The following is a 24,437-nucleotide window of genomic DNA, read 5'->3' as shown; positions in this document are numbered from 1 at the left end:
GGTAGTCTAAGGACACATAGTGCTCAGACTCAAAGAAGTGACCTCACAGATGGGTTTTGAAGAACTGTGTTGGTAAGTAACTTTCATTAATAGCACTGACTCATGGAAGTCCCTGTTCCAATATGTGCCTCAGTTTCCCTCTCTCACTTACCTCCCAGAATAATATGGGTGGGTCAACAAAAGTTTTGTTTATGCTGGAAGCCTGTAGGTAAAGCCAAACGTGTAGATATTTTGGTTAGGAAGATCAGAATGCTAAAGTCATGGATTCCCTAAATTCCAGAAAGACAGGTGAAAGGGGTGAGTGTGGGAGAAGGGTGGGCTAGGGGTCTCCTTCCCCAGGGCTATGTATGATATATAATGACTTTGTCTTTTGTCTTCTTTCCATGCTGTCTCTTTATATTGTTCTATTTTGGCGCAACACCCTCTGAAAATGTCATCCAATCAAAATGCACTATGAAAAATCCATCTGTCCATCCATGAACTGGTCTGTGTGTCCATGCTAATGAATATTTCTGAACTTCCCTGCCCTGATCCCTCTCCCATCACCAAAAATGAAATCACTGCCTTCTGCATTTCTCCGTTTGCTGGTTGGAACTCAACTTGCGGTATTAAAACACCCACCCTTCCCTGACCTTCTCTGATCCTCTCCATCTCAATGTTTGCATCTAGGATCCGGTTGGTTTGATTACTTTCTCAAGCCTAAGTGCCTTACATTAATCAAAAGCATCTTCTTGGCGCATTGCATGATCTTTTGAGCCAAAGATGCCTGCAGTTTACTGGGCAGCTTCCGCTTTTAGACCCCCCACTTACCCCATATTGTGTCACTTATTTTATTCAGATTCACATGTGGCTTCCAGTAACCCCATAGCAGGGATGTGGTATATATGCTGGCTGTTTGCCATAATAAACATTGATTGATTGAGGGATATGGTATAGTAATACTGCAGCCTTGGTGATGCCAATCTCTAAAGAGGTGATTGCATTTAATCTAAGACTTGCATCAGTATGGATAGGCTTTCTAAAAGGATATGGTGGTAGACAGAAAGCTGTATCTGCAAGTCGCTGGGTTCTGACCCAGGGCCAGTGTCAGTTCCTGTCTGCGGGAAAACTTGGGATGGGAATTCAACATGCAAGTGCCTTCCTTGATGACATACAATACCTGATGACAGTTTGCATGGGTGGAGCATCCACCACAGTTGAAATACTGCAGATACTTTGCATATCATCTGGCATCACCTCCAAGCACATACTTTTTGCAGTGTGTGCGCAGTCAAATAGAAGACCTAAAAATCCCACTTGTCAATAGCTATCTGAACAAGTACAGAAAAGCCCTGCACCCCCAGCTTCATTCTGCATGCACAGGCATGCCCATTCACTCAAAACTTTTCACATTTAACCTTCCCTTAATGCATACAACTTTAGCTGGGTATCCACTTACCACCTAAACACAACACACGCAAACACATTTCCTCACACATGAACTGACCCTAAGGTCCTCTCAGCGATATTAAGATTCTCCATACACTTTCAGCATTGCACAGACAATCTCTGCTTTGGTCAGTTGAGGTAGAACAATCCCTTAGAAGAAGTAAAATATCATTATAACTATGGAAATTAGCCCAAGCCCATTTAGGAGTATTGAGAGGGATATTAACATCCCTTTTCCTGAGAGTCAGTTGTGGACGGTGAGTCAAAGAGAAATCCTCAATTTTATTTCTCTGAGCCACTTTCAGTCTTACTTTTCTAACACACACCGATACTCCTCTTAAGATTAGGGTAGACATTAATTTTGAAAGATTGCATGTACGTCCGTTTCACATATTTAACAAAATCTCAAGAGGAATCTGTTGAGAAAACTTCTTCAAAATGAAACAGACATATATATAATAAATATAAATCAAATTGAAACAGACACACATCACAGACACAGTGATGCCTCCTATACTGGTTGGCTGACTTGGTACAATGATCTAAATATTCAGTTGCTGAAAGGACATTGCTACTTAAAGTCCAGCTTTTCTGAGGGAGGGTAAATTGACAGTGGCCTGTAGTGAAGCTTAGTGATAAAGTGTTCAGAAGAAGGGAGGCAGAATGAATGGTACAGAGTAGGAAATGGACTGAAAGCAGGGAATCTGAAGGAAGGGTAGGTGAGCTAGGAAAAAGCAGCAACGGGAGTTGAGACAAAAAAGAAAAGGAGGAGGCGGCAGTGAAGAAATTCTACAATGTGTAAGATCAAGATGCAGGTGTATGGTGTATGTTTGGGGCAGGAGAGTGCTAGGACTGTTAGCCAAAAGAGACAGGATGAATAAAAAGTGTGGGGCAAAGTAGAGTGGACTGAAAAAATGCAATAAAATTTGTAGGTGGAGACATGGAATGGAACTGAAGAAAGTAGGATACAAGAAGAAAGCTGAGCTAGGACTGTGGATTTTGTCTGAAAGGAAATGGGCAGGCAAAAGAGGTTTGGAGGACTAGAGACAGTGGAACTGGGGGGGGGGGTGTTTCTAGATCTAGTCTGACACAGGTTTCCACCGGTTAAATAGTTTACTTTCACTGCATCATTGTGTCCTAGAATAAGATTCAAAAGGCAAGGGGCAGAGCTGAAATATATATATTGGTTTAAACAAAAGAGCTAAATGTGTTGGCTGAAAGATTGTCCACTTAAGATATTGACCTTAGAATAGGCTTAAAAAGTAATGTAGGAAGTGAACTTTGGAATACAGGTGGTTAATAGGAAAGAGAGAATGGTGTGTGGCACCATTCCTAATGGTCTGTGTGGGCATATATTTCCAACTGGAAATGGGTGTGGGTCCCCTGCCTGTCTCTCTTTCCCTCTGCATGAATATCATTCTTTGTTTGTCCTGCATGATCTGAGCATGGCAGTTTTAACAAACTGGTTTCACCCCATTGTATGTGTCACAGAGCCACCTCCACTACTGCCACCATGCATGTCCACTGAAATCCCAATTAGAGGAACAGCCTTTTTGGAGGGTTGGAGAAGGATGGGCTTATAGCTTCTGGGAACACACATGCAAGCACATGCATACAAAGAGTGAAGATGCAGCAATTAGGTTCTTTTCAGAAGAGAAAATAAATCCTATTACAGTACATGGATATATTTGGCTGCAAGAACCACACTGTCCACTGTGTTATCACACACTTATAATGTCCACTGTGTAACTGCATGGCAATTCCTCAGTCTTTGTTTTATAATTATATAGCAAGGCATGTAGCAAGCCGGTACATGTTGAGTGGTCACACCAATCTTTTGGCATGTGTATTGCCTGAGTCTTTTTTGTGCAGTTTTCTTTGGAGTTTGTGTATGAGGGGCGCTGTAGCACAGGTACTTTCATGAGTCTTGAGGGAGATGTTGGTGCAACTACATTCATTCCTGTGATGTATGTTGCATAGATATCCCTACACACTCAATCCGCCAGATCACTTGCACTGTTTAGTGTACTATGGTGAAGCCACATGGTAATTCTCTTTGGAACCGTTAGAGCCAGCCAGGTTGTCCCTTTACAGTGTTCTCATTGCTTGAACATGCAATTCGGGTTCCAGTGAGATCAAAGTGTGGTTCCATTGAGTTCAATATCAAAACCCAGGAAGGATCCATGGTGCATAGATTACTAAAGCACTTAACCATTCATACTGGGGCTAAAATACAGGTTCCTGTTCAAGGGCTTTTGCCCAGGGATAAAGCTCATGTGTTTCTTACATGAGTTAAATATAAGTTGGCATTTTGTATCTAAGTTTATCTTTTTCTGTGCTAGGCCTTTCTTCCAACCTTTACTGGAACTCTTTTTTAGAAAGTGTCTGAAGGTCTCAGTGGTAGTTACTAGAGATACACAAACACATACATCAATATTCTATTGTCCAAACTCAGGTGATATCCTAACCCTCAGAAACCTTGGGCATCTTTCGCTCTCAGGGGCTGTGGGTGTCTGACCATAGAACACTTTGCAACTAAGCAGTACATTGTCACACTTCAATGTATTCGTTTTATCCCAGAAGCTTATATGCCATTTCCTCTGAAGGAGACAGATAAAAATGCATCTTGGTGAACCCAACAGGAGAATGTTTTTCCTATCTTGCCAGAATCACAAATCCTTCTTTTAGCTACAAATTTGTTGAACTAAGCTCTTCCTTCAGGGCTTGGGGTGTGGCCCAACACCTGTTGGGTGCACAGAACAGATGCATTTTCCATCGAGAATGATATGAGTGCAAGTCTCCAGACATTTCTCAGCTCTCTTCTTCCTCACTGGCACTTGTCTTGCTATCTCCTCTCTCCAGATTTGTGTGCACAGAACATGTGTGATGTGAGGCCACACAATAATGTTCTGCCTGCTTGTGTCAAAAAATATCAGTGCATTTGGTTGTGGGTATATTTTAAAAAAATGTAATCATGTGCTAATGAATTATCACTGATTTTCCAAATGGATGATTTTCCAAGTAGAGGGGTGGCCTTATTATCATGCTAATTTTCTTCATGTGTGTGATCCCTCTCCCTTTCTTTGCTATTCAGTGATCCTTACTAACCACTGCAGAGTTGGTTTGCATTTGTTTTCTTACCAACCCCCTGAGTCTGTGGTCACCACATCCCCACCCTGATCCAGCTAATGCCACTTTCCCTTCATCTCCCCAGAACAACTTCATCAACCTGAGTTTCCTTAGGCTGTTTCGAGCTGCCCGTCTCATTAAGCTGCTCCGACAAGGCTACACCATCCGCATCCTGCTCTGGACCTTTGTCCAGTCCTTTAAGGTAATAAAAAAGGGCTTTGGGATTGAGCTACTACCTTGGATTCCTTGAGATTTGAAGTTGTGGGTGGTTGAGAGAGAAAGGGAGGGAAGTAGTAGGAGTGCAGAAAGTTTAGGAGATTATAGCTAGAGACATCCAACCTCATCCATCTACCTGTTTATTTCTCTGTTCATTCACCACCTCTTATCATGCACTTTGAATCATGAATACTTTCTTTCATGTTGTTGAAGTTGAATCATGTTTCATTAACTCACCCTTTTGCATGGGTAAGTAATCACTGCACAATTTCTGTAGTCACGATGTGGCAGGGATTAGAGGAAGGAGTGATAGAGTCCACAACAGCCTTCTTCAACATGGTCCCTCCAGTTGACTCCCATCCTCCTTCATTCCTGACCATTGACCATACTGACTGAGGCTGATGTAGTTGTAGGGCAGCAGGGTGGGGAAGACTGGCCTACAAGCAATCTCTTTCATTGATTCAGTGACAGCAATCAGTTTGTAAGAAGAAGGGAGCCATATTCCCAGTAAAACAAGTGTGGTACACACACACAAAATGTGAAACTTAAAAAAAGAATAATGTATGCTCATGTTTTTCCCTCACTAGGCCCTTCCGTATGTGTGTCTGCTGATTGCAATGCTCTTCTTCATTTATGCGATTATTGGAATGCAGGTAAGTGCCAGTAAGCTACTATCCCATGCTGGGTTTCACCATGAATGCTGCAATGTCTCTAGTGCTTAGCTTAGGTACAATAACATACTGCTGTTTTTGTGCTGGAGCCTTTGAACTTGTAAAGTGAGGACCAGCCTAGTTGGGAGCTGCCCCCAAACTGCAGAAGACTTAACTTATGGAGCACTTTAGCACATTGTAGTGTCAACGTTAAGAACATCTACCTCACCCTTGCAACATGCCTGAGGTCTTCCTGCTTGTACAATAAACCCTAGTACAAGCTGAAGACAGACAGCTTGGTGCCTGTCATCCTCATTGTTATAACAGCATTCCAGGTTAGGATGAGTGTTGTCCCTGTAGTATTGCCTTACCTTGCCTTATAAAAGCTTAGTGTACAACTGCACTGTCCCACTCCTGCTATCAGAAGAGATTTGATGTCAGAGAATGAGACACATCCCCTTTAAGTATTCATCCTGAAGCACCCACTTTGCTGCAGGACTATTTAAGGTGACTGGTACTGGAAGAATTCTGCAAGTTGTTTTTTGCTGGGATATCTTACATTCAGTCTGTCCTTGTAACCAGCCCCACAGTAAACTGCCTGGGGTTGGTTTCAACTGCTGGCAGCCTGTTCTGGCCTTTTGTTGTCCCTAGTCCATGTAGGCTGTGGTCAGGAACAGATTACCTTTTCATTTCCTCTCCAAACATGAAAATGAGCCCCACCTAGCCTCGCTGATAGGTGACCTACATCCATTGCTACAAGCAATGGCTCTACCACCACTAGATAGCAATGTTTGGAAACCTACTCTTTCCTGAAGTTTTCTTTTTGGATCTTTTGTATTTCAAGGCTTTTTCTTCATTTTGTTTTTATTTGTTTGTCTTCTCAGGTCTTTGGTAACATTAGCATTGAGTTTGATGAAGATATGTCCGAAGATGAGAAACCTGCCATCACCGAGCACAACAATTTCCGCACATTCTTTCAAGCCCTAATGCTTCTCTTTAGGTGAGGCCCAGACCTTATTCATGCGCAGGAAGCCCACTTCATCTAGCCAAGGCCCTGCCCAATGCAAAAGATGCACAGTCTCCTAGATGCAGGGCAGTAGCTGTACCTAAAACAAACTGAGTATATTTCATTAAAGGATCAGAGATTGCACTATACAGTACTTCTTTTGCTCATCCAAAAAGTGACTGAATCAACAGACTAAATGAAAAATCCCAGTATTAACAAGCTTCTACATCACAGTCAAGGGGTTTTTCTGTACCTACCACCCATGTGTTCTGGAGGTAGCTACAGTTCTGTTGTGAGACCCCAAAAGCTTATGGACCTTTATTGGTTGTTATGGACCTTTATTGATATGGAGATGCTGCCATCCCAGCTGTGGTGGATCCCCAATGCTCACTGTCTTCTTTTTCTCTTCTCGCTTTCTTAGAAGTGCCACAGGTGAGGCTTGGCATGAGATCATGCTCTCCTGTCTGAGTGGAAAGCTCTGTGATGAGAAAGCAGACCTCAAAGGCAAAGAGTGTGGCAATGAATTTGCATACTTCTATTTTGTTTCCTTCATCTTCTTGTGCTCTTTCCTGGTGAGTCAAAATTCATAAAGGGGAGCGGGGGCGGGGGGGGCATAGGACTGTGATACACAGTTTGATAGAACCAGGATGCCAGCAGACCACCTTTCTAAGGTGACAGTTTCATTATGCAGTAGTAAACACTTGTTGTGGGGATTAGGACATCTTTCCACAACATGATGCAGGAGTTACAGGGCTGTTTGTTTTTAGAGACAATGTTTTTCATTATTATCAACTGTACAGTAACAGAATGAGCAAAGGGGATGAATGGGGAAGGTGGGTAAATAGGTATTGTGTGCTTTTAGTGTGTTAGATTGGCACACACGTATTTTTAAGTGCCATAAGTGTCAATCAGAGAAGGCATTCCTAATAGCATTATAAACATTTGGGTGTTTTGCCAGAGGAAGATCGCTTTTTTCTAGCATTCAAATATTAATCACATGGAGAATGCAACTTTCCCTCCAGCGAGCACTTCTGTGGTTGTGCAACTATCATATACTTTTATTAGCTGGTACCTGTACAATCCCTGGTGATGAACAATACACTTCTCCCCACATAGTCTTGTACCATGTGAGAGTTTGATTTTTTTAATTATTAGTATTTTTATTGACATATCTTGTAAAACTACAGTCACTTGAAAGCGTCATATATACATTGCCCTGTTATTTATAATTCTAGAACATAATGAACATTGCCCATTTTTCCATGATTTTGTTTGATTGGTTTACATGTGTTCTGTTAAAATAAGTTAAGTCATTGTTATGATAGACCATACCTTCTCTATCCACTCTAAAAAAGATGGTGTATTCTGCTTTTCCAATACTTGGCAATTGTTATTTTTGTGGCTGTTAATAAATTAACTACCACCTCCAAGTTATTTTATGAAATTAATTTTTTAAAAAATCCTAAAAATACAGTCCTAAGATAATGAGGCATAAGATAATCCATAGTAGTATTAAGGATTGTTTTCAAAACAGATTGAATAATAGGACACACACCAAAAATATGTATAAAGTCTGCTTTTCTTTCCCCACATCTCCAACAGTTTGTCCTCATCAGTATTCTATATCAAATTCAGCTTATAAGGGGCACAGTCCCATTAATACTGATTTTTATAATAATTTTACTTTAAATCAGCTGATTACCTTTGAAGACTATGAGCTCATATTTATTTCCATTTATATGTATTTATTTCATACCCATATGCTTTCTAATTTTTTTCCATAAAATTACTGGTTGTTTGTTCTGTATCTTGAATCAGATCATAAAATTTACTTATATTCCCCCTTCTCTCTGCATTTGTAAAAAGAGCTGTTTTTAATGGTTTTTAAGTGTGTGTTTTTACTGCTGTAGATACTGAGCAATTCCAGCAGGAACACTCAAGTATCTTTATCTGTCTCCCAGAAATATAGGCACTCTAGGCAGTTGCTTAGTTTGCCTCTATGGTTGGTCAGTCCTGACTGGTGAAGGAGGAGCTTGGGGAATGGCTCCAACATTGGTCAACATCTGTTCTCTCACCAATTAGTGGTACTAGTGGGAGAGGATACCTGAAGCTCTGAAGCAATAAAACCCAGTGTGGTATCTCCACTCGAATGAAGAGCTGCTGTATTTTGTAGCGAACAAGTAGTACCAGTAACAAGTAGTACTTGCAATATGGAGTCTTCCAGTTCAGGATTTTAGTTAGCTAGCCAAGAGCTCTTTGAGGATACCCCATTCAATTTCCCCTCCCCTCTGATTTTCCATGTTGTTTTTCCTCCCACCATCAGGCAACATTCCATGGCTACTGAGCAAGCTTAGTCCTCATTGAACTGTTGAGTCCTCTGCAACACACACTGAGGGCTATGCTTGCTCAGGAATGCTAGCTGGTGGTTGTTGCAGGCCTGGGGGAGAACACAAAAATGGGAAATTATGGTTTAAAAAAAGAAGCTTTTTTGTCCTTCTGCAAACCTGGGGTTTTCTGTCACACCTGCTTGTGTGTGGATTATACCGTTTTGGCTTCATAAGGCAATATTCAGAGAATTCAGTTAGCTGTTAGTATATTATTTTCTGCCATTTGCACTCTAGAGTCAGGGAAGGACAGCTTTTGAGTGAATTGCAGCTTCATTTCTCAAATGAGGAACAGGTTGTTTGGTAGCTGCAAGAAGGACCTGCAGCTCCCAAGCATGATCTAGTGTGGCAGTGGTGGTTGCAACCACAGGAGGTGGCTTGAGGTAGGCAGCAGCTTTGCTTTGTGGCAAATTGTATGTATGTGTAAGAGAGAATGTCAGCAGGTAAATGGTAAGTTGTATTGTTCTACTCACAGGTATGCTCATTCCAAGTTTTAAAATGTTACTTTTGTGCCTGCATATCTGCATATGTAAGTTTGTTCATGTTACCGTTGCTAATATGCAATGGGGGGGGGGAGAGGCGAAGGGGTGTGCCACCATTTGCCATGTTGGTCCCTCTCTCTAGTTACTTGAGGTCACATAGACTCTGGGCCTAAGCCTTGGTTTGCAGCAAGATGATAATTCTCAGCATTATTGAGCATTTCACCAGTTACTTAACATGTCTGTATCCATCTGTGTGCCTTCTTGATATTGCAGATGTTGAACCTTTTTGTGGCTGTTATCATGGACAACTTTGAGTATCTGACGCGTGATTCTTCCATTTTGGGGCCCCACCATCTGGACGAGTATGTGCGTGTGTGGGCTGAGTATGATCCTGCTGCCTGGTAAGGACATGCCTACCTGGCCGTTCCCAATACTGTACTCACAGCCATTGCCCCACACCAAGCATAAGCTTGGGAAAGTGGATCAAATTGATCCATGCTTGGGGGAAACTCTCCTTAGTAAGGAAAACAGGGGCAGGGGATGGAGAAGAATTAGGCCTTAGAAGCTGGGCAGGGAGGCTACAGCTTAAGATTCCTGGGTTCTGCTGATTCCAACTCTATTAGGAAAGAGATTTAGCAGTGTGAAAGCTAAGACACCTATGCTCTCTACATTACTTTCACACAAGAAGTGCATTGGCTGGTAGGAGCATCGACTCCTGCATTTTTGTTCATCTCAGGAAGGAAAACAGTATTTAGGACTACAAAAGAAAAATAGTCTTATGCTTGTTCTACTCTAACAGAGCGAAGATATGATGTCACATTGGTAGATACAGTCCTTATCTGTAATGATGTGAGAGAAAGGCAGAAGCCTAATCTGAGGCAGAGACTGGAGCCACTGCCCCTGTTTGCATGCAGCTCCATTGTGAGTCACCCACCTTAGCTGAGTTCCAGTCAGTGTGGATCTGTGGCCACTGCCACTCTGCCATTCCCATTCCTGTTGGCTAATTTCTGTGGGTCTCACTAGGAACAAGAGATTGCAAGAAGCAGATATGGGGGGGGGGTTTATCTCTGATTAACATTTCCTCTTTTAATTTTAGGTTTTTGCAGCTGGACTCTGTCAACTCCACACACACACACACACACACACACACACACACACACACTTACATTATCCCATATGTCCAAAAGGGCATGATGTATGGCCCCTTGTGCCCAGGGATACCTGTTGCCATTTCCCTATTCTACCTAGTGGGCTATGTAGCCCCTACTGTAGGAAAACTGAGTAACATCACTAGTGTCACTTGAGCCAGACATGTGTATCTGAAGAAGTGTGCATGCACATGAAAGCTTATACTCAGAACCAACTTAGTTGGTCTGTAAGGTGCTATTGGACAATTTTAATTTTTATTTATTTATTGAGCCAGACACTTATCTCAGTGAAGCCCCTGATGGTAGCGGCTATGCTTCCTGTTAGTAGTATGTGAGCTAAAAAAGGGTTATTGTGGTACTGACTTGGAAGCCGTCACAGAACCTACCAGTGTTATGTATTGTTCAGCCATCAAAGAAATGTGCTCAATAGCTTTGTTAGTTATAAATGACACACTTCTGAAATGTTGGCCTGTAGAGAGGTGTTTGTTTGTTTGTTTGATTGTTTGTGTATGTGAGACAGAGAGAGAGAGCATGTGTATGTGTGTGCCTATCATTCTGGTGTGTAACTATTCTTGTAATTTTTTTATGGTTTGCTGGGGAGGAGGCCAAGCACTCTGCTGCTGCAAGCAGGCACAGTGAGCAGAGTTGTGATAATTGGCACCTAACAGAAGGTCCACCCAGCGTTCTCTTGGTATCGTTTGTCACCCCTGTGCCCTGTTGAGAATGAATGCCCGTTGTGTCCAGGTTTAATGTGTTTGTTTACGCTGCCAGCCCTAACTGGCAAAACCTGCCAAGCCCAGCTGAGGGAGTGTTCATCAGGGAGCCTGTGCCATGCAGGGGCAGGAAAACCAGGTCTGCCCCTGCCTGAGCACTGGTTTCTATGCATTTAATAATAAGGAAGAAAAATGTTGGAATGGGAAGCCCAGGGCTCCTAGAGTCCATGGCACAATGACTGGTTTTAAAGCGTCCATTGTGAGTTACAGAAAGGCAGCAATGCCTAATGGAAGAAATACCCAAGTTGGGACCTCAGCTCACACTTGACACATGATCTTTGATAAATCTCACCATGCTGCGTAGTTGTGTGTCATTCCCCTATCTTCCTGTCACCCTATATATTAATGGAAATGGTACTGGCTCATCTTCTTTCCCAGTACTGATGGAGAACCCAATAGAGCTGCAGCAAAACCTGGGCTGCACAGCTCTGAGAAGCCCCTTTCCCCTGCTGCCACCAATGGGAATGTACAGTTTCTCCATAAGCCCTGTGGGGGGTGGTATGGCTGGACTGAAGGTCTCTAGCCAGCAGTCCTGCTATGTTCTGTGTGTTCATGACAGTGTATGTGTTTCTCTTGCCCTGTAGCGTCTGCACTAACCCCCGTGTATTCTTCTTGCAGTGGCCGAATTCATTATAAGGATATGTACAGTTTATTACGTGTAATATCTCCCCCCCTGGGCTTAGGCAAGAAATGCCCTCATAGGGTTGCTTGCAAGGTTTGACTTACACTAAAACCTGCTAGCATCAACGGAATGAATGTTGCTTATGATTTCTTTAATATATATATTTCATATATATATATCTATATATATCTGTACACATACCTATCTATATATATTGCACTTTCAAGAGTAATTTAATGTAATTAGCCAACAGAATGCGTGAAATGATGCTGCCACCCAGACCAGTAACGCATGGAGCATACCGGTTACCTTGAACCATCTCTGCTTGCTGTTAGCTGGAGCTAGGCCTGGAGGGTTCTATGAGTCTCTCTCTCTCTCTACTCACCTCCACCACTCTCTGCACATTAATACTTCATTTGGGGAGGACAGAGACTCCATTGACACCTCTGCCATTTCCCCCCCTCCCCTCCCCACTTCTTTCCACCCCCCTTTCCCTCCACCTTCTCTTCCTGCACTCTGCCCTCCTCCCACATTGGCAAAGAGGGGCTTTCTCATCTCAATCTGTCTTTCTCTTTCTCTCCTTCTTTCTGTGGCTCATCATTACTAAGAGGACCTGACTCTGTACTCCTTGGCCCTATAAGCCCATGGAGGATTGTGGTCTGCATTTATAACCTGAGGCTGAGTAAACTAGATGGAGGCACATGCTTAAGTTAAACCTGTCCCATTTGCAATGGGAACGCTAGCTCTGTAAGTATGGAGCTTGCACTTAAGCATTTTGCTGGATCACAGCCAGTTTGAGGAGCCATCTTTCTACTCCCAGTCGTCCATGAAGATCAAGCATATTTGAACTCTTGGCTGATAAGCAGCACAGTAATCTTTACATTTTTATCTTCCATTTTTTTCTTTTCCAATTGATTTCCAATATTTTTCTCTTCTTTGCATCTCTCTCTCTTTTCTATTTTTCTGTGTATTTTTTCCTTTTTTAATTATTATTAATTTTTTTTGGTTGTTTTTATTTTTAATTTTTTGCTCCCAGGGGCCGGATGACTTTCATGGACATGTATGAGATGCTGAGACACATGTCTCCACCCCTGGGGCTAGGGAAGAAATGCCCTGCCCGTGTTGCTTATAAGGTAGAATAATTTTTAAGAAATAAACAAGGCATATTTCAAGTTAGCTTCATTTTTAATTATTTTTTTTTCAACAACAAAAATACAAAAGCTATAATTTTTGTACATTTCTTCCCCCTTCTCAATACAATTTCTTGAGCAGTAACAGTGTGTCCGTTCAGTACCGTTAGCGTTTCATGTTTCAGAGACTCCATTATGGCCAGTAAATGTTGGGTGGGTAAGAAACAACTCCAAGGTGCATGATCCTACTCAAAATCCTCCATCAAAGTGCCACCACCCTGTCCTGCTGCATCTAGCAGAAGAGACATTGCTTTTAAAATGTTTCACCTCCCATTCCCTTTGCCCCCGCCCCCCAAACAATTTAAACAGCTGTAATTGCTCTGAAACTATCCAGCCAATACAGATACCCCAAATGAACTGGGAAGAACAAAGCCGGAAGGGGAAGAGAGACCAAAGATCCAAAACACATTTAATGGCGCTATGAGTACTTTTGATCAGGCCAGTGTGTCCGCTTCTAGTGCGGGGAGTCACAATGATATTAGTCACCATTACCTGCACTCTCCAGAAAGAACTGATGCCATTGGATTGAAATATTTTCTAAATAAGTAAAATGCAAGGCCTTGTGCATCTATTCATCAGTTTTCCTCTACCTGGGCAATCTTTCCCTTTGACCCATAACACTAGTAGAGCTCCTGAAACTCTGTTAAAATCCAGTTAACCACATTGCAGGGGTAGGTTGCAGCATAGTACATATGACTGTTGATGAGCTTTTTGGTGTCAATATAGGGAACACTGCAGAGAAAATTAATGTTATACCCATTAGTTGAAAGCATATGAAGCACTTGAACTGCCCATATATGCAGGTGAACAATGTAGCATATAACTAGAAGTTTGCCCACACTCATCCATTTCAGACAAAATCCCCCCAATGAGATGAAGTTTCTGTGGTTCCCAACTTTCTTGAATGCACCTCACATGTTCAGCAGTATCCGGGACCCAAAATCCCCTGGTGTCTTTCATGGCATGAACAGAGCTCTCCCAGGAATTCCTGATCAACCTCCTGTAAGTAATGTGAAATGTGGGGGTAGCACAGGTAGCACAAGGGCAGAAGCACGTTATTCAGACTCCATGAGGTAATTTGCAGGGATGAGTTAATTTCCTTGTATCTGGGTTTAGATTATCTGGATAAATTCCAGATAAATTTAACAATATTTCAAAACAGCAGGAAATTAAATGTAAACAAGATAATAAGAAAGTGCCCCCATCTAACCCCACCCCACTGCATCCTGGAGACATTGGATAGTGTTAAGGGACCAGAATGCATGTGTGGTTTCCTGCACATGATGAGAGCCTATGCAATGATAAGACAAAGTCACCTTCAGTTTCAGTGAGGGAGATAAAGCCATGGGAAAGTGATAGGTCACCAAGGAAGGTGAGGACAATGCAATTTACCCCATGGTCCTCTTTGCCACCCCTCCCAAGGATATGGGTTCTTAGTTGCCCCTGAGTGTCCTCCCAGGCTTTGTGGAGCCTGTTCTGCACCTTGGTACACAAATGGCCATTAGGAGATTTGGGGTAAGGTGGCATCAGTATGCTGATGCTACCCAGCTCTGCTCTGTAACATCAGGAGAGACTGTGCAAGCTATAGATTGGTACCTGGTCTAGGAGCTGGATAAGCTTCAACTGGTAAGACAGCTACAGCCATTTCTGGATCAGAATATCCTGACCTCCAGGCTGGATTACTTACTTCAGTGTGCTTGCCTTTGGGGTTGGTCCAGAAGCTGCAGCTGTTGCAAAATCTGGTGCTTAGCTACCAGGCTGTTTGTGCTGCTGGTTTTGCTGTATAAAGACCTATACAGCATGGGACCAGGATACCCAAAAGATTGTCTTACACCTTAGATACCTAGTCGATCATTGTGCTTTGCAGGTGAGGGCCTCCTCAGAAGGTCCATCCTGTACAATGTCAGAATTGGGCCCTACCATTTGGAATTCCCTTTCCTTAAATAGTAGATAGGTGCACCTAACGAAGATCTTCCTCTTTCATCAGGCCTTTTAAGATGAGATCTTTACCAGTCTGCATCTGTACTTGAATTGTTTTAAAGATGGTTTTATTATTTTATCCCTTGTGGTTCACTGCCTTGGGCTTCTTTGAAAGGAAGGGCAGGGTATAAATTTAATTAATAAATAATAAATAAAATAAATAACATCACATCTAGTTTGGTGCTGATAATGATTTATAAAGCTCGTTCTGAGCATTTGATTCAGTATTTAACAAGTATGCAATTAGAGTGCTCACTTGCTATGCATTTTTTTCATAAGTGAAGTTTTTCTGTTGTATGTATCCTAGAGATCATGTTTGATCTACACCACTTTCTGTAACCATGGCATAGGCATGGCCACTTGGTGCTTCATTCATATGGCAGCAGCTGATAATGCAATTTAGTACTGAAGCATAAATTTAGGAAACAATACTGAATAATGAAAAATAGGATTTTGAATGATGGTCCTTTTTCAGTACACTAGGGTATGCTACCCATGTTAAGCCTGCTCAGTCACCAACCTGCCATTTGAGCTTGTGGGAATCATTGTCCGGATTAGAACACATGGCACAGGACTTGCAGGTGTTAGTGTGCTTGGCACTTGAAAAACCATCTATCTGGAAATGAATTGAAACTGGTAGAATTGGGCTTGTATTATGAGGGTCTTCACAGAGTTTTACTATGGTTTAAGCTCCAGTTTATTAGTTCAGACTTTTGTGCAAGACAGACAGTATTCACCTTCAGCTGCCAGTTAACAAGAGCCTAGAAGTGCAGGACTATACTCATTACCTCTTACACATGTACAGGCTAGCAACAGAGCGCATGCCCAGGTAGAGCTCCTTCTGGGTAAAAGTTAGACTCAAGTCTTGGGCTCCATCCACCAACTTGCCTATGGGTTGCAGTTCATTCTGCAGTTGGGATTGCTCTCTCATGCCCTTCCGGCCTCCCATAAAAGAATAAGGGAGGTGGGGAAGTTCTTGTAGTTGTTCTAATGGCTCTTTTGATCTCTTTGCATAACTTAAAACAGACACCCATGCCTTTTCAGTGCTTCTGCCTCCATAACGGTGTAACTTCCTACAAAAGAACACAACCTAAGGGGAAGTAGTTCACTACTCTTAACCAGAGACGAATTAACAGCAACTAACCTTTTTCTCTGCCCCCTTCTCTCTGCTGCTCCATGCCTCCTTCTCTGTCAATGCAGTTCTAACCTATCAGAAGCTTTTCCCTTCTGCTCCTCCATAACTTCATATTCTAACCCTAAACCTTTTATGCATCTCAGCAGCTGATCATCAAGCTACATCTTCTTTCTCCTTTTCTTCCCTAAGTCTACCACTCATACCCAGAGCTTCCCCTCTCACATTTTCTGTGTTATGTGTGTGATCTCTCTTTCACCCTTCTGAACCATTGGGTTTCTATTGCTGGTTCATGGCACAGATATTGAAAAGCTCACTCTCACTTGAAAGGGTCCTTGGATTCTGCAAGTTTAGTGTGGGGAGAAGGGGGAAGATATAAAACTCTGCCAGTTTTATCAGTGGGGATAGACTCTGTAGTAAAGGTTTCAGTGCAGTCTGATGCCACAGAAACTGTGTAGTGAACATGCCACTATAGGATGAGAAATGTAGGAAGATTTGGGGAGAGGGTACTCAAATCCACCCAAGCAAGAGCAGTAAGTAAAGATGAATGTTTGAAAGGGCCATGGTGAGTAGGAGGCAGTAACTGAAATAGGTTTTTCAGATGAAAGATTATACTACTGTATCCTAATGGCAGCCAGCAACTAATACTTCCTTCAGACTATAATATCAGACCAGTCGTTGTACTGAAACATATGTGAAATGATCAGAGTGCTGGGAGAGACGAGGTCAGTTTGCTCACATTGCTCTGCCAATGGAAGAACCTTGTGAGAGGGGTGAATTGCACAGCTATGCAAGTGCCACCACACATTTCCGATCTCTGGTGCTTGTGTGGTTCTTCACATGTAATTCTACCCCTCCCACATGGTCCCTGCGCTTTTAGGTTACCAAAGTGGAAGCCATAAGAGAAGTGTGATCAGTCTCCAACTGCATCTTGCTACTGAAGTAAACAGGACAGCTCTTTCAACCTCTTGGTAGGTCCTTTTTGTGATATGTTTTAATTTGGGTTTAGGAGCAGGGGAAGGGTGTTATTCTTCTTTTGGAATGGTCATAATCTTACTCAGTGAGAAAACATGGATTTCTCAGCCAGTTTGACTGTATCTTATGAGTTGAACATGCTTAATAGAAACAGTATGTATAAATGAAAAATTACTATTAAAGCAGTAAGTCTGATGGAGAATATTGCATGCAGACTAAACTTGAAGAAGTAACAATAATCACTCTGATGTTTTGATACTACTGTGACTACTACAGTAGTCTTGAGGAGGATGCGATTTTTTTGAGAAGCAGAGAGAGGTGTAATGGGCAAGAGGAGAAAGAGAATTCCATTCATTGGAGGAAGCAAATGAGAAGAATCAAAGACAAGACATAGCCGAGGCTATCTGTGACTTAAAACAAAATAAGATAATTATCCAGAGCATTATGACATATAAAGAAGTTAAATAAGGATGGATAAGACTGTGAAGAGTGTTGCTGAGAAGTTAAAGCATCAACTGAGAGACAGGTGTAAATTTTGGTGAGGTTAAAATATAACACCTGCCTGAATTAGAAACAGGATATTTGAGAATGAAACTCGAGACAATGAAATTGGGGAGAATGACAAGTATATTATTTGTCAGATGAAGAAACAGAAGGTTTACAGGACAAGACAATAAATTCTGTATAGTGTTTTTTAAGTTGTCTCTGGGTGTTCCAACCAGAAAAAGCAAAAAGGCAGAAACAGAAAGATAAACTTGAATGTCGTTTGCATAAAGATGATCATTGAAATCAAACTGTTCTGTCAGAGATACAAAATTCCAAAGCCAGGTCTGCATATTGAACCAAATAAAAACTTTGTGAGCTGGACATTTCAACAAGGATCGTTCCATCCTGATGAATCAAGGAAGACACCAAAATCAATGTGATCTTCTCATTCTTCTCAGCCTCCTAGTAAGTAGAACCATCTAGATCAAGAAATGTTAACCAAAATTTTATTAGATTTTATAAGCTGTGTCAAAAGTTAAGACAATTGCAAAGTCACAAAAAATTATAATTACATTTAAAAACAATACGATCAAATACAGAATCAAGGACTAAAAATTATTGAGTTCATCTTACAATGAAGTGTTCACTTCAGCTATATATTCAGCTATGTTTCATGCACAAAAATCTGCCTGATCTTTGCAGGACAGGCAAAATCTGGATATGATGTCAGGCTCTCATCTGTCCAGTGACTTTAGGTTTGTCTTTAAAGTTCAGCTTTCTTAAAAGTGAGCCAAGCAGTTCATTCCTGCAGTTCATTCATCACATTATAATATAGCAGATAAAATAACTGTAAAGTTTCAGTGCAGTAGAGATGTGACCACACTGTCTGCCTACAGGAAGTTGTAGAAACACTCCTCACACAAACCATTTGTCATTCATCCATACACACTGCCCAGGCTTGCGCCCCAGGGACCTCACTTCAATGCTGCTAATGCAGAGTTTGACATGGAGAATGCTCTCATCCTGCACAGATACAGGGAAGATATGTTGTCTGTAAACACAAATATCTTCTTCTATAAGTTGGAGTGACTGCTGTGCCAATGACACATCTTCAACATTATTAAAAAGCAAAAATTTGCTGAACATGATAAATATGCAGATCATAGATTTTAAGCTAATTAAGTTCATCCATTGTAACAGGAACAAAGGTAATGCAGGTATGTACCTTTCACACTGATTTTTTCTGTCACTTTTCGAGTGGCAGAAGCCATTAGCATGTGATTTCCATGTAATTCAAGATTCACACCCACTTGTAGTATAAATTGTCTTGCTTTGTTAATTATGGGCGTGTGAATAGGCTCCATGAGAAGACCCTGATTTATAAACCAATGTCTCTGTGTAATCTCCAAAAGGATGCAAGTCTGCCAGCAACTCCATAAGGAATTGTATGTTGACTTTCGTTGAACCATGACTGATTCTGCGATTTGGGCTAAAAGTGAATCTGAATTGCTGCAGGCATTGCTTTGTCACATTAATACTGGTTCTTAACAACTACCCCAGTTCTTAATGATTGGTTCAAAAACTGATGCTAATATTTTGACCCTGCACATGGAGGTTGCAAAAATGCTTTCTAGTTTGATTTTGTCTTATGTTGATCTCAGCACATCTGCGATGTGGGTCAGACAATTAAATCTTCATATGAAAGCTGTTGGAAAATGTATTTGCCAGTCACTTGTCAATTAGCTGGCTTAAACAAGTGAAGAATCTCCATGGTAGTTGCTCCGCAGGAAAATAAATTATCCAGTCACTGCTTTGCACCACCAGACTACTTTGCCAACCTATATTTGAATAGAAAATCAGGTTCTCAATCTTCCTACAGTTTGATTAAAAGGAAGAAGAGGCCAAATGGCCTGACAGGCTGCCTATTTATCTTGGCACTGAGCGCAGGGTCAAGTGCCTCCATTGGGCAGTTGTTCCCATGCCCAGGGGAACACCCACAAGGCCCTGCCACCATTGGTCAATTTGGCAGCAGAGAACAATCCGGCCTGCCATATGCTGGTTCACAAGAGCCTATTGGGGCCTGCCTGCAAAGCCGCCCATGCCAGAAGGGCAAACGGACTTTCTCTTCAATGCAAATTTCCATTATTATTTTTTGCTGTACTAACTGCCATTGATTATTGCTTTAGATTTGAAGAAATTAGAACATACACACTTCTTTTTATTAAAACAAAAACAAAAACCCCTGCCAAAACTTTTAAAGAAAGTTTCCACCAACAGGACCACTGTAAGAAGGACTGCAACCTGATATTGTTACTGTTGAAATTCCAAATTCAGTTCCTCTATCATTGGTGGGAAAGCAAGTGTTCTCTTTCTACTCATCTTTTTGTCACAGCTCTTGAGTTCTTGGATAATGAAAGGCACTCTCAGCATTGCCTCTCATCTCCTTTCGCTCAGTTCCTGCAGCCAAAGAGGCAGAAGAGTTCATAGGCTGATAACACTGCATAACAACTTTTGACAAAAGTCATGCCTCTGAGATAAAAGTAGCCATTTCTTATAGATTTTGAGGTGCTGAATACGAATATGACAATGAAAACGCAAAATCGGCTACAGTTTCTTAGAGATCTGCAATCATTTGTTATAATTTGAGTATGACTATATGCTACTAAAACAGTAGCTGTTTGAGAAACGCGAGTTATTTGGCTTGAATACTATCTAACTGAAGAAGCAATACATTGGATAGTGGATATGGAAGATATGGAAAGAGGGCAGGTGAAAGGTAAAAAAAAAGTGCTTGGAAAAACCCAACCACCAGTTAACAACTAGAAGATTTGAAAGGCTACAAAGAAAATGTTGTCCTGCCCTGTCAGGCACATACACATTAATAGTCAGCCCAGTGTTGAATATATATCTATGAACAATCTGGATTTCATCTGCTTACCTGAAGCCCAGTATTGTTTGCTCACTTACTTTGATTGGAAGTGGCTTTTTGAGGTCTTAGGCAGAAGTTTCCCCCCATCATCTGCTTCCTCATCCTTTTAACTGCATATGCATGTGAATGAATTTGGGACATTCTATGTACAAAGCATATACTCCACCACTGACCTACATCCTGTCTCCTGGAACAGTCGAAAGCTAAAGCCTGTGAGTACCAACAAACTATACTGTATTGCCATACTTGCTAAGGTGCTGGTACAGATGGGAGGCCCTCGATACAAATTAAATATGCTGTGACAGTCATAGTAACTGCCGTTTGCTGCACACAAATGTCAAAAAGGAGCATTGCAGGGAGTTTAACTAGATTACCCTTTGGGTCCCTTCCAACTCTACAATTCTATAAGAATATGCAAAGTTGCAGTAAATCAAGTCTATCTAGCCTATCTATCTAATGCCTTTCCCAGCTTTTGTTTCCTGAGACCCTTCAACCAGAGATGCCAGAGATTGAATCCAAGACCTTCAAACAATTTGTTGTACTGCTAAGCTAAGCCCTTTTTCCCACCTAGAGGGAAAGTCATCCTTGGTATCTAACTACTTTCATGCCTCAGTTAATTGTGACAACACCAGGATAAGAAAAACAACAACTCAACTAAGTACATGCTGGTCAGAGAAGAATAAAATTCCTTAGGGGGAATTTGAAGAGACTTGGTGGTATTGCTGTTAGGGTGCAGGCTGCATTCACAGAATACCTCTTGCATTTTGCTATTCTTCAGACAGGAGGCACAAGTGACCATGTTTTGAAAAAGCCACCACTATGCTAACTTCTCAATGAAATATTGAAATCTAGTCCTAAGTTGTGGAGAGTCACAGGAAGATATGGAACCATTGTGAGTCCACACTGCAGTCCATGCCTTCTGTCATGGGATGATCTGCAACGATCATGTTATGGCTGGAGAAGAGCAGCACACTGATGAATCGTTTCTGAATGGGGGCAAAAATCGAATTAGCCTTAATGCAGATGGAATTGTTAAAAGTGGTTATTGGCAGTATTAGGCTCATCATGTAAGGCCAAGCAATTAGGTAGGGCGGGGTAAAAAATCTAGTACCCTCCAGATGTTTTTTGGACTATGGTTCCCATCATCCCTGACTATTAGCAATGCTGCCTTGGGGAGTTGTAGCCCAAAAACATCTGGAGGGTACTGCATTGACTAGCTTTGGTGTAGAAAAGCTTTGTTTGTACCATGTTGACTTTTTACATAAGGAAATGCACATAGCTACCTGTGCCTTAGACCCTGGTAAGGCATCTGGTTTCAAAGGAGACTGTATGCAGGGGCTTGCATTGGCTGTCAGGAATCCCAGGTTAGCATAGACTTGGTGAAAGGAGGATGAAGAGATGGGAGAAGGAATGTGGTGTGTGGAGCTCAAGGTAAATGAACTTTAGGCTAGAGGCCTTGGTGTCAAGACTCATAGGCCTCATTCCTAGCTGTGCCATTTCCATATCTGTGCTTTACATCCCAGCTTTACAAAACCCTTTGAGTAAAAATATTGTTTTCAGTGCAATACACTATAATAATCTCTCTCCTCTGTAATGGCCCACTCCTCTGTAAATCTTCCATGTCCTTCCCATTCGCTACCATTGTCCATATATCCCTTGGTTCATTCAACCATGACATCAGCTGTCCAGAAAACCAGAGAGAGATAAATTTGTTCTGCAGTTCCCTTACATATTTGTGGGGAAGAGAATTGGGATTTCTGACCGCCCTATCTGCCCTGGTAAATAATTGCTGCCTGTATCCATCTACCCCCACCATTATCCCTTATTCACTGTCCCTAATCATACAGAGATCCCAGGGTTTATTCTGCATGAGACAGCAATCCAAGGGACCCAATTCTCCGACAGAATTGGCATTTTCATAATCATTAGCCTACATACACTATGGCTAACATGATTTGGCTCTTTCATCTCCCTTACTGTTGCAATCCATGCTTGCTCCAGTGCATGGAAAAGCTAGGGTGCTGTCCCCAAATAAGCGCACTGTGAATTCTGTGCCATTGAAACACACACACATGCACACATACAGAAATTCAAATTCAGTAAGCAGAAACTACAAGCTATAAGTGATTTTTTTAATGAACAATACAAATCTGTATGAATATTTCTATAACATTATGTTTTTGTTTTGATTGGCATTGAGATATTTTGGGTCACTACAAGAAATGCTTCAGGGAATTGAATGCAGCAAAACAATAGGGGGAAAGTGGGTATAGAATGACTCTGGAAGAAGGGCATGTGGCATGGGAGTGGGGAGGAGGGAAGCCACAAGCAACTGTTACACTCAGGCCTAATATCACAGTTTGTGATATAATAATAGCTGCAGTGTGGTAACATTTGAAGGAAGACAATTCTGTGGGTGGAGGCAGCAAGGTAGTTTACAAACCCATAACAGTTCTGCAGGTCCTGGGACAGGTCACTGCTCCTATGGGAGGTAACTATGCTGCTGGCCCCAGCCACATGAATCCATTGTTACTAGAGGTCAGCCATGCTGTAGCGGTTCCTATGCCATTCATAAAAGCAAAGTAACACTCAGGGTTTACCCACAGTTATATTTCCTCTACTTCTTCCAGGCACAGTCTGCGCTTTAAAACACCGCATTCAAGTTCTCTCTCTTTTTTTGCCCCATCGCATTCCTTGCAAAAACCCACTCTTTAAAGCTCAATCAGAGCAAACAGCAATCTGCTGGGAAACCCAAATTGATGCTTGCTCCGATTGGGTTCTGAAGAGCAGGTTTTCACAGGGAAAGCTTCAAGGGGGGCGGAGATCCAACAACTCTTGGACGTGGAGCTTTTGAGTGCAAACCTGTGTCTGGAAAGAGCAGGAGAAATGGTAGCTGTGGATAAGCCCCCAGTCTTGTAGACTGCCAGAATCCTGGGGTATCCACTGAGGGTTTATCCACACTTTCTCTTGTCCTGCTGCTTTCCTCCAAGGAAAACCGCTCTTTAGGGCTCAAGTTGCCTCTTGCTTGGACTACTGCAATGCGCTCTATGTGGGGCTACCTTTGAAGGTGACCCAGAAACTACAACTAATCCAGAATGCGGCAGCTAGACTGGTGACTGGGAGCGGCCGCTGAGACTACATAACACCGGTCTTGAAAGACCTACATTGGCTCCCAGTACGTTTCCGAGCACAATTCAAAGTGTTGGTGCTGACCTTTAAAGCCCTAAACGGCCTCGGTCCAGTATACCTGAAGGAGCGTCTCCACCCCCATCGTTCTGCCCGGACACTGAGGTCCAGCGCCGAGGGCCTTCTAGCGGTTCCCTCACTGCAAGAAGCCAAGTTACAGGGAACCAGACAGAGGGCCTTCTCGGTAGTGGCACCCGCCCTGTGGAATGTCCTTCCACCAGATGTCAAAAAGAAAAACAACTACCAAACTTTTAGAAACATCTGAAGGCAGCCCTGTTTAGGGAAGCTTTTAATGTTTAATAGACTATTGTATTTTAATATTTTGTTGGAAGCTGCCCAGATGGGCGGGGTATAAATAATAAATTATTATGATTATATTATAATCAGAGGTAATAACAATTCAGGTTCCCCCCAAATTGCCATTTGTTCCAATCTATCACTAAAGAGCATGTTTTCCCTTGGAAAGGAACAGGGCAAGGGAAAACTTCTTGGACCCATGCTTTCTAGGCACGGCACAAGTGGAAAAGTCGACAAGCCCTGAGTGAGGCAGTCACCAAGAGGTGTGGCTATTGAGTTCTGGTTGCAAAGCAAAAATATAATTTCTACAACTACTGTTAAACTTTTGGTCAACTGCCAAAAAGTCCAGAGAGTCCATCCCCAGTCCTCTGTGAATTCTGAATGCAATGCAAAAGGAAGGTCTAAGGGATGAGAAGGAAAATAA

General features: G+C 42.0%; 1 protein-coding gene across 4 annotated transcripts in view; it reads left to right on the top strand.

Annotated features, from left to right (window-relative positions):
• The window catches only part of CACNA1A (calcium voltage-gated channel subunit alpha1 A), a 259,869-nt gene that overhangs the window by 201,317 nt on the left and 34,115 nt on the right, over positions 1 to 24,437 (top strand). For all 4 annotated transcript variants that reach the window (XM_081181633.1, XM_081181634.1, XM_081181632.1 and 1 more), the window contains 6 exons: positions 4,643 to 4,759; positions 5,361 to 5,426; positions 6,308 to 6,423; positions 6,851 to 7,001; positions 9,569 to 9,696; positions 12,875 to 12,971. In XM_081181633.1, the coding sequence (XP_081037759.1) occupies positions 4,643 to 4,759; positions 5,361 to 5,426; positions 6,308 to 6,423; positions 6,851 to 7,001; positions 9,569 to 9,696; positions 12,875 to 12,971 (675 nt within the window). The remainder of the gene's footprint in view (positions 1 to 4,642; positions 4,760 to 5,360; positions 5,427 to 6,307; positions 6,424 to 6,850; positions 7,002 to 9,568; positions 9,697 to 12,874; positions 12,972 to 24,437) is intronic.

Source organism: Podarcis bocagei, assembly GCF_964188305.1.
Source record: "Podarcis bocagei genome assembly, chromosome: 2".
Lineage (NCBI taxonomy): Eukaryota > Metazoa > Chordata > Lepidosauria > Squamata > Lacertidae > Podarcis > Podarcis bocagei.
This window is presented reverse-complemented; position numbering and strand designations above follow the sequence as displayed.